The sequence below is a fragment of the Hyalella azteca genome, unplaced genomic scaffold (genome assembly GCF_000764305.2).
Source record: "Hyalella azteca isolate HAZT.00-mixed unplaced genomic scaffold, Hazt_2.0.2 contig10027, whole genome shotgun sequence".
Taxonomy (NCBI): Eukaryota; Metazoa; Arthropoda; class Malacostraca; order Amphipoda; family Hyalellidae; genus Hyalella; species Hyalella azteca.
In genome coordinates, this window is record NW_025940079.1 from 1 (window position 1) to 16,507 (window position 16,507).

Sequence of the window (16,507 nt, forward strand, 5' to 3'; positions counted from 1 at the left end):
CAAAGACTAGGCAAAAAGTGCCACACCTTGGCTGTTGCTGAGGGGTGGTCGCTGCAGGCTCCCAGACACTCACAGCTGTGTCTGATTATCCTAAAAGCTGTGAATATCTAGTCTGGTAATCGTGACCAATTAGTCTGATAATCATGTTCATTGAATTAGAATCAATAATTGGAATCTATAAACGATATTATTGTTTGATTGGTAATTTTTGTCTTTTTTCGATTATTATCGTAGCGTTTGGAGTCGAAAATAATTTCATATGACGAGGTAAGTCGATTCATTATTATTCAACGGAATTTTGTTTTTCACGTTCAACACGTTGTCCATTAATTTTTTTGTGTGTCCAGAATTTCCATTACAATTATTCAGTACGTGTTTAAACTTTACGAAACATTTGTGTTATGTATCTTATTTGATTATCTCTCTGAAAACGCTCATTTAATCGAAAAAAGTTTTTTGTTGTTGCGATTTTAAATCAATTGATGCAATGCTATCTTATGAAGGATTTGTCACAATTATTGGTTATCTCTACCGTTTAATGAGGGTTGTGGCATAGCATTACCTAACCTGCCGTGCGCATAGGTTGTTTGAACCTAACTAAAATCTAACCTTTATACCAGCCTGAACCTAACCTTTATACCAGCTTAAACCTAACCTTTATACCAGCTTAAACCTAACCTTTATACCAGCCTGAACCTAACCTTCATACCAGCTTAAGCCTAACCTTTATAAAAGCCTGAACCTAACCTTCATACCAGCTTAAGCCTAACCTTTATAACAGCCTGAACCTAACCTAACTTTACTTACCCGTACCCTATCGGACCTAGCCAAGTCTGTCTGAACCTAACTTAACACAAGTTACTTGAACCTAACCTAGCACAACTTCCTTGAACCTAACCAAGCCAAACATAACCTAGCACAATTTACTTGACCCTAACCTTTCCTAGATCCAGCAAAACTTACTTGAACCTAACCTAGCCTAGATCTAGCAAAACTTCCTTGCTTCCTTGCCAAACTTAACCTAGCCTAGCCTAGCCTAGCACAACTTAATTGAACCTAACCTAACCTAGACCTAGCAAAACTTACTTGAACCTAGCAAGGCAAACTTACTTGAACCTAACCCAGCTAAACTTACTTGAACTTTAACCTAGCCAAACCTGGCAAACTTATTTGAACCTAACCCAGCACAACTTACTTGAACTTAACCTAGCACAACCTACCCTACCCTACCCAACCATACCCTAACCTAACCTACCCTAACGACACCCTACCCTACCCTACCCTAACCTACCCTACCCTACCCTACCCTACCCTAACGACACCCCTCTCCCCCAGATGGGCGGGTGGAAGTCAGCAAGGAGGGCAAACTGCTCTCGTACATGTCACCGGGGAAGGTGTTTGGGGAGCTCGCCGTGCTCTACAACTGCCAGCGAACTGCTACTATCAAAGGTACCTTCTACTACTCAACGAAAGTAGTTAAATTTGCATAATACTTGATCAATGTGTAGCTAATTATTAAAAAACCCTTTTGTACCAAACTAACTTATCATTGAATGCCACTTACGGGAAACTTTGTTGAACATTTGCGAACAGCTACTATCAAAGGTAGCTTCTACTAGTCAACGAAAGTAGTTATATTTGCATAATACTTGATCAACATGTAGCTAATTATTGAAAAACGCTTTTGTGCCAAACTAACTTATTGAATGCAACTTACGGGAAACTTACCGTTGAATGTCATTGAACTGTGGCTAAGAAAGGTAGCTTCTAGTAGTCAACGAAAGTAGTTATATTTGCATAATACTTGATCAATATGTAGCTAATTATTGAAAAACTCTTTTGTGCCAAACTAACTTATCATTTAATGCGCTTACGGGAAACTTACCGTTGAACGTTTGCGAACAGCTACTATCAAAGGTAGCTTCTACAAGTCAACGGAAGTAGTTATATTTGCATAATACTTGATCAATATGTAGCTAATTACTGAAAAATCCTTTTGTATCAAACTAACTTATTGAATGTAACTTATGCGAAACTTGCTGTTAAATGTCAGCGAACTGCTACTATCAAAGGTAGCTTCTACTAGTCAACGAAAGTAGTTAAATTTGCATAATACTTGATCAATATGTAGCTAATTATTGAAAAACCCTTTCGTATCAAACTAACTTATCATTGAATGAAACTTACGGGAAACTTACCGTTGAATGTCAGTGAACTGTTGCCATGGAAGGTAGCTTCTACTAGTCAACGAAAGTTGTTATATTTGCATAATATTTGATCAAAATGTGGCTAATTACTGAAAACTTTTTTTATATCAAACTAACTTATTGAATGCAACTTACTGGAACCTTACTGTTATATGTCAGCGAACTTCTACCATCAAAAGTAGCTTCTACTAGTAAACAAAAGTAGTTATACAGTATTTGCATAATATTTGATCAATGTGTAGCTAATTACCAAATAATTATTTATTATGAAGCAATGGCTTCCCGCTGAATGCAAGCGAACGGCTATGGAAGACATCGTCCATATTGCATGGAAATAAACAAGTGCTAGCGCCTGGTGGGATTATTTGTATTTTTTAGTCGAAAAATTAGCAGATAAAATTTTATGAACTAATCGCCATGCTAAAGCCAAATTGTTTTCCCATTAGCCTTGACGCGTTCCTATTCCATTAAGGTTATAAATATACGTAGAATATAATCATTGTTCAATAATCTTCTTTCATTAATAATTAATATCGATACAAAGATGACACACTTCGTTTCTCTGGTGTGAAATAATTTAATTAAGTAATTTAAATTTCTCATTCAATAATATTGCTAATGATCAATATTGATTAAAAGATAACACAGAACATTTCTCTAGTGAAATTATTTAATTCAAAATTATATAATAAATTTTAATACTTAAAAGATAACACTCAACATTTCTCTAGTGGAATTACTTAATTCAAGATTATATAATAAATTTTAAAAATTAAAAGATAACACTCAACATTTCTCTAGTGGAATTACTTAATTCAAGATTATATAATAAATTTTAAAAATTAAAAGATAACAAATTAAATAATAAATTGAAAAACATTTGACAGCTGTGACAGCATGCAATATTATCAATATAAATAATAAATAAGTATATTTATCATTTAATTCAAAATTATACAATAAATTATTAAACATTTGACAGCGGTGACGGCATGCAAGCTGTGGGCCATCGACAGGCATTGCTTCCAGACCATCATGATGAGGACGGGACTCCTGCGACAGGCGCTATACACCAAGTTCCTTAAGAGGTGTGTTACCTGTTCTTTGTGTTCACTGTTCTTTGTGTTCACTGTTCTTTGTGTTCACTGTTCATTGTGTTCACTATACACCATGTTCCTTAAGGGGTGTGTTACCTGTTCATTGTGTTCACTGGTCCTTAATGTTCCTTAAGAGGTGTGTTCACTGTTCATTGTGTTCACTGTTCATTGTGTTCACTATACACCAAGTTCCTTAAGAGGTCTGTTACCTGTTCTTTGTGTTCACTGTTCATTGTGTTCACTATACACCAAGTTCCTTAAGAGGTGTGTTACCTGTTCATTGTGTTCACTGTTCATTGTGTTCACTATTCCTTAATATGTTCCTTAAGAGGTGTGTTACCTGTGCATTGTGTTCACTGTTCCTTAATGTTCCTTAAGAGGTGTGTTACCTGTTCTTTGTGTTCACTGTTCATTGTGTTCACTATACACCAAGTTCCTTAAGAGGTGTGTTACCTGTTCATTGTGTTCACTGTTCATTGTGTTCACTATTCCTTAATATGTTCCTTAAGAGGTGTGTTACCTGTGCATTGTGTTCACTGTTCCTTAATGTTCCTTAAGAGGTGTGTTACCTGGGCCTTAATGTTCCTTAAGAGGTGTGTTACTTGGTCCTTATGTTCCCTGTTCCTTATGTTCCTTAAGAGGTGTGTTCACTGTTCCTTATGTTCCTTAAGAGGTGTGTTCACTGTTCCTTATGTTCCTTAAGAGGTGTGTTCACTGTTCCTTCATGTTCTTTAAGAGGTGTGTTCGCTGTTCATTGTGTTCACTGTTCCTTAAGAGGTGCTTTTGTTAATTTGTATGTACGTTCATTACAGTCCAGTAATTATCTCAATACTATTTAATCTGATCAGAGTTATTGTTCTAATACGAATATTTCTATTCACAATTGTTATTGCATTAAGAGGCTTACTGAACCGCCTAACTAGTATGGGTAAATCCCTTGTATCTAATTCCATCTTTTTTGCCACATTTTTTATTATCACAATTTTCGTTTTACATTTTACATTACGAAAGTCGTTTTACATTTCTAATATCGCGATATAGCGTTAATATTTGAGATCGTTTGAAGAATATTCAGTACGACTAATCAATTTTTATATAAATATATATATAATGATATATATTTAATATATATGCAATATATATCACGATACAATAAGGCAATACAATATTTTGCATGAACTGAACAATATAATACATAGTTTACTTTAAGATGCAAATGGTAGACGAAGGAAACCAGGACAACGGCCGCGGTTTTTTATGTGTATGTTATTTAGTGCTTGTATGACAGATGTGTTAGTAGGTCGCGTGTGTGGCTGTGTGTATACATAGAGTTTGTCCACACATGTGCCTGTATTTAATGTGTAGCTAACGTGAGCGTTGGATTGGAAATTATTAGTATTTTATTGAGCGCGATTAAGCCCCGGTTGTATATTAGATAAGTTGAAATTATCGAGGTTGTAATAAGCTTCATTTTCCACCAATTTTATTGGATAGCTTGAAATTATCATAAAATTTATTTATTCATTTATATTAATTATTTATCACCCTTCCTTCCTAGCACTGCCAGTCATAAACTTCCTAAAATTAAACTTTGTTTAATTTTCTATTTTTTTTTTGTACGTCTGGTTACACTTTTACAGCTCTTCACTCTTATTTTCACTCTCCCAGCTCATCACTCTTATTTTCACTCTCCCAGCTCTTCACTCTTATTTTCACTCTCCCAGCTCTTCACTCTTATTTTCCATCACTCTTATTTTCACTCTCCCATCTCCTCACTCTTATTTTCACTCTCCCATCTCTTCACTCTTTTTCTCCATCACTCTTATTTTCACTCTCCAGCTCTTCACTCTTATTTTCACTCTCCCAGCTCTTCACTCTTATTTTCACTCTCCCAGATCATCACTTTTATTTTTCTTCACTCTTATTTGCACTCTCCCAGCTCTTCACTCTTATTTTCCATCACTCTTATTTTCACTCTCCCATCTCCTCACTCTTATTTGCACTCTCCCATCTCTTCACTCTTATTCTCCATCACTCTTATTTTCACTCTCCCAGCTCTTCACTCTTATTTTCACTCTCCCAGCTCTTCACTCTTATTTTCACTCTCCCAAATCATCACTTTTATTTTTCTTCACTCTTATTTTCACTTTCCCAGATCATCACTCTTATTTTCACTCTCCCAGCTCCTCACTCTTATTTTCACTCTCCCATCACTTCACTCTTACTTTCAATCTCCCATCACTTCACTCTTATTTTCACTCTCCCAGCTCTTCACTCTTATTCTCATTCTCCCAGCTCTTCACTCTTATTTTCAATCTCCCAGCTCCTCACTCGTATTTTCACTCTCCCAGCTCTTCACTCTTATTTTCACTCTCCCAGCTCCTCACTCTTATTTTCACTCTCCCAGCTCTTCACTCTTATTTTCACTTTCCGTGGCATTTCGGTTCGTATTGCCGCTTGCGCATCTCACGCAACGCCGCCAATTCAAGGCCATAAAAAACTTCAACGCTGACGCCATCCCCGACGTTGACATTCTCTTGGTCTGTAAAAAGTAGGCTGGTCTGTACAGACCTGGGGATACTGATCTATACTGAGGCAGCGTTATAGGGATACTGATTTATACTGAGGCAGCGTTTTAGGCATACTGAGACAGCATTATAGGTATATACTGATTTATAGCGTGGCAGCGTTATAGGTATACTGATCTATCCTGAGGTAGCGTTATGGGTATCCTGATCTATGCTGAGACAGCGTTATAGGTAGGTATACTAAGGCAGCGTTATAGGTATACTGATCTATCCTGAGGCAGCGTTATAGGTATACCGATCTATACTGACGCAGCGTTATAGGTATACTGACGCAGCGTTATTGGTATACTGACGCAGCGTTATAGGTATACGGAGGCAGCGTTATAGGTATACTGAGGCAGCATTATAGGTATACTGACGCAGCGTTATAGGTATACTGACGCAGCGTTATAGGTAAACGGACGCAGCGTTATAGGTATACTGAGACAGCGTTATAGGTATACTGAGGCAGCGTTATAGGTATACTGAGGCAGCGTTATAGGTATACTGACGCAGTGCTGTATATATATAGTGTTTTATCGTACAGTATACATACAATGTATACTATTGTTAAAGTACATAAAGTATATAGCAAGGATAATTTCAGCAAAGTAAAATTCATCCCGTAAATAGCGCTGAAATTTCTTTCAGTAAATTACGCTGGAAATTCATTCAGTAAATTACGCTGGAAATTCATTCAGTAAATTACGCTTGAAATTCATCCCGTAAATAGCGCTGAAATTTCTTTCAGTAAATTGCACTGGAAATTCATTCAGTAATTTGCACTAGAAATTCATTCAGTAAATTGCGCTGGAAATTAATTCGGTAAATTGCGCTGGAAATTCCTCCAGTAAATTGCACTGCAAATTCATTTAGTAAATTGCGCTGGAAATTCATTCAGTAAATTGCGCTGGAAATTAATTCAGTAAATTGCGCTGGAAATTCATTCAGTAAATTGCACTAGAAATTCATTCAGTAAATTGCGCTGGAAATTCATTCAGTAAATTGCACTAGAAATTCATTCAGTAAATTGCGCTGGAAATTCATTCAGTAAATTGCGCTGGAAATTCATTCAGTAAATTTCTCTGAAAATTCATTCAGTAAAATGCACTGTAAATTCATTCAGTAAATTGTGCTGTAAATTCATTCATTAAATTGCATTCGAAATTCATTCATTGCACTAAAATTTATTCAGTAAATTGCACTGTAAATTCATTCAGTAAATTGCTCTGGAAATTCATTCAGAGCATTGCGCTGCTAATACATTCAGTAAATTACACTGGAAATTCATTCAGTAAATTTCTCTGAAAATTCATTCAGTAAATTGCATTGGAATTTCAGAGTTGAACTCTCGCCTGATCTTCATGAATGGCCTTGACGTTCCTGACATTCTTCATTCTTATACATTTTATTTGTCGTCCGTTGTATTCAACTTGAATGTTGAATGAACTTTTGCAGTGTTTTGCGGCCAACTTTATTTCAACTTTCATCACATTCATGTTAACATTCCATGTGGGGAGCGTTGAAATTAGTCTCATTCAATGGGATAAAAGAAATGTGATCATGTGTCCAATAAATGTGATCACGTGTCTAATAAATGTGATCACGTGTCCAATAAATGTGATCACGTGTACAATAAATGTGATCACGTGTCTAATAAATGTGATCACGTGTCTAATAAATGTGATCACGTGTCCAATAAATGTGATCACGTGTACAATAAATGTGATCACGTGTCTAATAAATGTGATCACGTGTCTAATAAATGTGATCACGTGTCTACCTGTTCTAGAGCAGGTTTGTGAGGCGAGTTCTACGAGAACTGATCTATATTGCTGCCTCACATGGCCTTGAGGGTTCTCACAATCCTCACAATCCTGTCCCTCACAATCCTCTCCCTCATAATCCTCTCCCTCACACTCCGTTATCGTGCGATGTTTTACAATTTACGTTTTTCACCGTTTTTATTCTATCATAAATGAACCGGTAAATCTTCTTAACATCCTTATTATGACTGCAACCTGCAGTCGTTATATACATTTAGTGACCGATTACATATATTTTATTACCTGTTTTATACATCTGATGACCGGTTATATATATTTCATGGCCGATAATGATTCATCAGAAAAGTATTCAATATAACGTCAATTGTGTCGCCGTTCATAAATTATAGATTTTTCTATAAGTTGAAAACTCTTTTTTTCCACGACTCAATATGATGGATTTAAACTCGATACAATTCTTATCCCATCGAAATTGACTTAATTTTTGTATCGGGAATCATGCACCCATCTTGTGTTATACAGCTGAATAGCTGAATTTATATGCTGGTAAAATATCATTGAATGAATAGTTCGGTGAATAGATAATATTCATGTATTCACCAGTCACCCCTCCACCAGTTATACATCATTAATTGCACTGCCTTGTACATAACAACAACAACAACAACAACAACAGCTACCACAATAACAACAGCAGCTACCATACCAAGAACAAAAACAGCAGCTACCATACCAAAAACAAAAACAGCAGCTACCATACCAAAAACAACAGCAGCTACCATAACAACAACAAGAACAGCTACCATACCAATAACAACAGCAGCTACCATAACAACAACAACAACAGCAGCTACCATACCAACAACAACAACAACAACTGCTACCATAACAACAACAACAGCAGCTACCATAACAACAACAACAGCTGCTACCATAACAACAGCAACAGCAGCTACCATAACAACAACAACAGCAGCTACCATAACAACAACAACAGCTGCTACCATAACAACAACAACATCAGCTATACCATACCAACAAAAACAGCAGCTACCACAACAACAACAACAACAACAGCTGCTACCATAACAACAACAACATCAGCTATACCATACCGACAAAAACAGCAGCTACCACAACAACAACAACAACAGCTGCTACCATAACAACAACAACAGCTGCTACCATAACAACAACAACAGCAGCTACCATAACAACAACAACAGCAGCTACCATAACAACAACAACAGCAGCTACCATAACAACAACAACAGCAGCTACCATAACAACAACAACAGCAGCTACCATAACAACAACAACAGCAGCTACCATAACAACAACAACAGCAGCTACCATAACAACAACAACAGCAGCTACCATAACAACAACAACAGCAGCTACCATAACAACAACAACAGCAGCTACCATAACAACAACAACAGCAGCTACCATAACAACAACAACAGCAGCTACCATACCAACAACAACAGCAGCTACCATACCAACAACAACAGCAGCTACCATACCAACAACAACAGCAGCTACCATACCAACAACAACAGCAGCTACCATACCAACAACAACAGCAGCTACCATACCAACAACAACAGCAGCTACCATACCAACAACAACAGCAGCTACCATACCAACAACAACAGCAGCTACCATACCAACAACAACAGCAGCTACCATACCAACAACAACAGCAGCTACCATACCAACAACAACAGCAGCTACCATACCAACAACAACAGCAGCTACCATACCAACAACAACAGCAGCTACCATACCAACAACAACAGCAGCTACCATACCAACAACAACAGCAGCTACCATACCTATAACAACAGCAGCTACCATAACGACAACAACAGCAGCTACCATAACAACAACAGCAGCAGCTACCTTACCAACAAAAACAGCAGCTACCATAACAACAACAACAGCAGCTACCATAACAACAACAGCAGCAGCTACCTTACCAACAAAAACAGCAGCTACCATACCAATAACAACAGCAGCTACCATAACAACAACAGTTATGTTATATAGTTGTAATGGTTGCTATGTTATGCATCCACATGCAGTGAGATAATCCCTGATTAATATAATTGTATAATAATCCCCCGTTTTAATCCCGTTTAATCCCGTTTGCCCGTTTAATCCCCAGTTTCATTATTGCTATTATTTAATAATTCAGTGCAAATTGGTTGTCTCGTATGACTAGTCCGAGATGGTCACTGAATGTCCGTTGGTTGGCGGCCTTCAATTTCCATGCCATTAAGCAGTTGGATAATCCCTGATTAATATAATTGTATAATAATCCCCCTGTTTAATACATTATTCAGTGTATTGGTCGTCTCGTATGGATTGTCTGAGATGGTCACTGAATGTCCGTTGGTCGGCGGCCTTCAATTTCACGCCATTATTTGCAACTGAACAAGGACGGTTTTTTAGCTTTCATTCCAATTTCTCAAGGGCAACGAGATCGAAATGTGGCCTTGACGTGGCCTTTAGGGGAACTTGAAGTCTTTATTATTGGCGCCTTAAGTCATGAAGTTCTTGGTTTAGTTATTATTAAGAGAACTTACGATGCTAAGTTAGAGAATTTGTATATATCATGACTCGACGTCACTTAAATTGGTTGTTTCGGAAATACTTTTAACTTTATTTAAAGTGTAATTTTGTTGAGTCTGATATAAACGTGGTTAAAAGACGGACTAAAATATACGAACAAGAACATTTTTATCAATGTGTTAACAACCCAGTCAGAAATCGCCGCAGTCTGGAAGCCAGCCGCGGGTGAACTTGCCTGCGCCAACGCTCGCCCCAGCGCAACGACGTTTAACTAGAGTCGAGTGGATTAGCAACGGAGGCAAAAGACAAGCCGCAAGCGTTCCTTTCGATAGCAATACAGTAAGACTTAGGCTGGAGATGAATCCTTAACGAAAAGCAGTTTCATGACTTGCAGTAACCAAAATTTCCCCATGACAGTTGCGCATGAGACCTTAAACCGTATAAATATACAAATACCGTAAATTCTGACGTTTTTCTGTTCCTTACCTCCAATATTTATCCAAAATTAACCGAATTCTTTCGTGTTCACTGCAACACACACCCACGGTACTTCCTGCACCAGTATAGTATAGACGCTAGAGCGTAGACTCTCCCGCGCATGCCCACTGCGCAGCGCGGCCCGCGCATGCGCAGGGCAGTTACTTGCATTTGAGAAGCATGCGAGTTCTGCAATACGTTCAGTCGTATTCGTTACCGTTTGGCGTTCATTTGGTATATCTATTATTTTGTGCATATATTTTTATTTATTACTTTCAGATCATTCACTGATTTCGCGTTTTTCATCGAATTTATGTCAATTAACTGAATACACATAATACTGGATGGAACTAGTTTCACAAATACTGGCGACATTGATTCGCTGTAGTATAGAATAAAACTGTCGAAACTAAAAAATGTAGAAAATAAAAAATCATGTAAACCTCATAATTTTAGAGAAATCAAATAAAAGAATAATTCAATCCGTTTCTTCCGGTATAAGCTCCACACGAATATTCATGCCTAGAAGGTTCTTTCAATATTCCTCCGCCTTCCTCACCCTTCACCCCCTTCCTCTCCCTGCCTCCTCAAAGCTTGAACCGTTACCGCCGGCATATTCGACGTAGGCCGCGGTAGATCTGCGGCAAGTTGCCTGCCGCAGCTTTTGCCGACCGAGGCCTCGCGCTGTTCGAGGCAGATGAGGCCATATCATCGCTAGACTGCTTGGACGCGAGGTGAAGTCGGCAACAACGGCCTAGATTTGCGCGTCTGCGAACGTCTCTGCGGCGAACGGCCGCAATGACTGCGAGAATTTCGAACTGGGAATTTTAATTGAAATATTCGTTGAAAAATTGATTTTTGTTTGTTAGCTTCCATTTGCCTTCGTTGGTGTCAGCACTGAAAACAATTTATGAGTCATATTGTCCAAATTGTGGCACGCTTGCTATGTGTAACACTGATACGTCCTTTTTCTGGAAGAAAAAGGACGTCAGATGACGTCCTTTGATGCACATAAGATCCACATAAGGACTTGAGTGCATCAAAGTTCGGACAAAGTCTCGTTAATTTTTCTCGGTGAAGGCTGATCAATGCAAATCTGCATTCCTCATAGAAAAATTCATCACACACGGTAATTCATGAATGAATTTCTTTTATCATACATGACGGAGTATACATGTATCAAAACATGTTTAACACAAAGCAAGGGTTGTTTTAACCCATATTAGCGCAGCCATCGCAGGCTCGGCCACCGCCTCTCTGCCTGGGGCGGTTAAAACTGTAGCTGTTGTAGCTGTAGGTACTGTTGCTGTAGCTACTGTTGTGGTAGCTGTTGTAGCTGTAGCTGTTGTAGCTGTAGCTGTTGTAGCTGTACCTGTTGTAGCTGCTGTTGTTGTTGTTGGTATGGTGGTTTCTGCTGTTCTTGTGGATATTATTTGTTGCTGTAGCTACTGATGTGGCAGGTGTTAATGTTGAAGTTACAGATGCGGTATCTGTTGTTATAGCTGTTGTTGCAGTAGCTGTTCATGTTGTAGCTACTGTTGTGGTAGCTGTTACAGCTATTGCCTGTATATATAGCCTATATTGCGATGTCAGAAATTGGGTAGCTGTTAATGAGAGTGTCGTGATGCTGTTGCAGTTTCATTATTGCTATTATTTAATATTTCGTATTGCTTTTATTTATCATTTAGTATTGCTATTATTTAATATTTAGTGCTTCCATCATTTCTCTCGATGATTTCCTCTATAAGTTCAATGCATCAACGGTTAAAAATTTATTTGTTCTACTGTTAAAATTGATTTAAAAAATTTCCCAGGCTCTCAGTCCACCTCGCAAGCCATCGATTTTTTTTGCTGGCGCAATTTTCGAAAATTATTTCAAGATTTTATTCGATAAGTGGGTCGTAAGTGGGTCATTTTGACTCAGTTTGGCTTGGCTAAATGGCGTAGTGTTTATTAGTGTTGATGTCATTTTCCCCATAGCCACAGAATTGTCCAAATGTACAACAGTCTATGAGTTGTTTCCGCCACTGCCAAGGCCGTTTTGCGGCCCGACATTTTTTTTATTGGCCATATTTGGCCACATTGGCCTTGCCACCCTTAGATTGCGGCCACATTTACTGCCATCTAGGGTAACTTACTGCCATGTAGGGTAACTTACTGCCATGTATAGGGTAACTTACTGCACTTTATTACCTACTGCGCTTTTGTTCTACGTTACATATAGGGTGCATAATTACTTTGCATGACATCATATGGACTGGACGGTGTATACATGGATTCTTTATACATGTATACATACAAGGTATACACAATAACAACGTTTGAAGGATTGTCCAACTGTAATGAATTGTATTCAAGTTTTGATTCATTTTAATGTTGCAATAAATTCTCACAATCCCTTTGAGTAAAAAAAAATATTTTCCGTAGTTTAACCATCGATAAATCAATCTAATTAGCCATTTTGCAATAAATATTTTTATTACTTCTGCTAATTTCAATTTCAGCGAATAACTAATTTCATTCTCCATTCTTTACATTAATATAGTTAATATGTTTTAGAGCTCAATGAATCATACCGTATATTCTTCGCTAATTTTATGCAAAATAAAAGCTAATTACTCATATATTTACTCATATTTTTTGTATAACAAGCGCAAGTTATTTAATTATCCACTTGTATTTATTGTAAAATGTCAATGAATTCTAAATATCAATGAATTCTAAATGAATGTTAATGAAATACATTTATATGTCCGCAGCGTGCCGACCTTCACAGCTCTCAACGAGGAGAAACTCATCAAAATTGCAGACGTCCTAGAGGAGGTAAATGATGATCCTGCGATAATCCTGCGATGATTATAATCTATCAATAATCCTAATCCTGCGATAGTTATAATCGTACGATAATTATAATCGTACGATAATCCTAATCCTGCGATAATTATAATCGTACGATAATCCTAATCGTACGATAATTATAATCATATGATAATTATAAACGTACGATAATCCTAATCATACGATAATTCTAATCCTGCGATAATCCTGCGATAATTATAATCGTACGATAATTATAGTCGTACGATAATTATAATCGTATGATAATTATAAACGTACGATAATCCTAATCATACGATAATCCTAATCGTACGATAGTTATAATCGTACGATAGTTATAATCGTGCGATAATTATAATCGTATGATAATTATAATCGTGCGATAATCCTAATCATACGAAAATCCTAATCGTACGATAGTTATAATCGTACGATAGTTATAATCCTGCGATAATTATAATCGTATGATAATTATAAACGTACGATAATCCTAATCATACGAAAATCCTAATCGTACGATAGTTATAATCGTACGATAGTTATAATCCTGCGATAATTATAATCGTGCGATAATTATAATCGTATGATAAATATAATCGTGCGATAATTATAATCGTGCGATAATTATAATCGTATGATAATTATAAACGTACGATAATCCTAATCATACGATAATCCTAATCGTACGATAATTATAATCGTACGATAGTTATAATCGTGCGATAATTATAATCGTATGATAATTATAATCGTGCGATAATTATAATCGTGCGATAATTATAATCGTGCGATAATTATAATCGGACAATAATTCGGACGATTTAAAATTTAAATCGGACGATAAATACACATCACACTAATGAGTGTACACATCACATTAATGAGTGTACACATCACACCAATGAGTGTACACGTCACACTAATGAGTGTACACATCACACTAATGAGTGTACACATCATACTAATGAGTGTACACGTCACACTAATGAGTGTACTCATCACACTAATGAGTGTACTCATTACAGACGTACTACAGCCCCGGTACGTACGTCATCAGGCAGGGCGCGTGCGGCGACACATTCTACATCATCAGCAAAGGCAGCGTGAGTGCATTAAGTTTAAGTAGTTTTAAGTTTTAAGTTTATACGAAAAGTTCTCATTCATTAATCACTTTCGAAAATTAATTCAAGAGACTATTACTTGATTTTTTAGTATTAATGGCATCAATTCTAAATTCATCATCTTAAGTCGTGGCAAGCATAAATTTATTCCAATTATTAATTACTTTCGAAAATTAATTCAAGAGACTATTACTTGACATTTTTTAGTGCTAATTGCATCAAGTCTAAATTCATCATGGTAAGTCCTGGCAAGCATTAATTTATTCCAGTTATTAATTACTTTCGAAAATTAATTTAAGGGACTTTATTACTTGATATTTTTATTATTAATTGCATCAAGTCTAAATTCATCATGTTAAGAAGTCGTGGCAAAGGAAGAGTTATTAATTAATATTTATTTTAGGGGGCAATATTAATTAAGCGCCACCTGGTTAATAGTATGTGTTCAACCTGAAGCTGAGAAAAGGGTTTCATTGAATAAGTGAATGAGGGATAAGTAAAGACGTTTCTTTATATTAAACTCATCTTAATATGGGGTGGTCATACATCAGTCATTACAGATACAGTAAAAATCTTATCTATGTTAAATCCATCTTAATACAGAGTGGTTATACATGAGTCATTACAGATACAGTAAAAACACTTATTTATATTAAACTCATCTTAATACGGGGTGGTTATACACAAGTTATTACAGAAACCGTAAAAACACTTCTCTATATTATACTCATCTTAATACGAGGTGGTTATACATCAGTCATTACAGATACAGTAAAAACTCTTCTATATTTAAACTCATCTTAATACGGGGTGGTTATTACTTATACGGGTGGTTATTACTTAAAATCATCTTAATACGGGGTATTATATACAAGATACAGACAAATATAGCCTAAGACTTCGAACCTTAAATCGAAGTAGCTTTTAAAAGTGCTACATCGCGACGGTCTTGCTAACTACTGGGGGACTTATTAAAGTTCCCAGCCCTTTTATAGACTTATAATATACTTCTGCCCACTTATATGTAACATATAATATATTTACTTATGTACTTCCGCCTACCAGTACGGTAATGCTCACGTGATGTTGTACATGCTGACTCAGAGTCTAGTATTTCCATCAATCTTTTCCACTTTTAGTGAATATCACGTATTTATTACAGATGATCTAATTTTGGAATATAATTATAATGAATAGAATGAGACGCCTGATCGACTTCGGACATATACTTTATTAATTAAATGTATATTGATATACATCAATAGATTTACGTATCAATGCTTGGAGCGTGAAGCAATAGCCGATTATCCACCAATTTTCAATTCAATCGTAAACCATTGTTGCCTTTCAATGAATCTAAGTTGAATAACTTGCCCAAACGGCAATGAATTCGATAAGTTTAAGGTTAAATTAATGCGGTTAGATTGATGAAATTCAGGTATTCTCTAGTCATGGCTCTTGATTTAAAATGTGATGCGATATTGTCAAGAAGTTCACAATTTTTGCGAGTGAGAGTGACGCATTTTAATTAATTTAATCCCCAAGCACATTATTCATCAGAAACTCTCGTTTTTCTTATTTTAATGCACTTTATTTTAGTCTTCTTCATAATGAATGGTCGTTTAACTTTCAGGTGAAAGTCACGATATTCGCTTAACTTTCAGGTGAAAGTCACGATGTTCTTTTAACTTTCAGGTGAAAGTCACGATGTTCTTTCAACTTTCAGGTGAAAGTCACGATGTTCTTTTAACTTTCAGGTGAAATTCACGATGTTCTTGTAACTTTCAGGTGAAAGTCACGATGTTCTTTCAACTTTCAGGTGAAAGTCACGATGTT

General features: G+C 36.5%; 1 protein-coding gene across 1 annotated transcript in view; it reads left to right on the top strand.

Annotated features, from left to right (window-relative positions):
• Nucleotides 1-1,315: 1,315 nt before the first annotated feature.
• Nucleotides 1,316-16,507, top strand: part of LOC108679848 (cGMP-dependent protein kinase, isozyme 2 forms cD5/T2) — a gene marked incomplete in the record, with an annotated part of 36,556 nt that continues 21,364 nt past the window's right edge. The window contains 4 exon segments of the mRNA XM_018168578.2: nucleotides 1,316-1,449; nucleotides 3,190-3,295; nucleotides 13,472-13,535; nucleotides 14,576-14,657. Of these exon segments, the coding sequence (XP_018024067.1) occupies nucleotides 1,380-1,449; nucleotides 3,190-3,295; nucleotides 13,472-13,535; nucleotides 14,576-14,657 (322 nt within the window).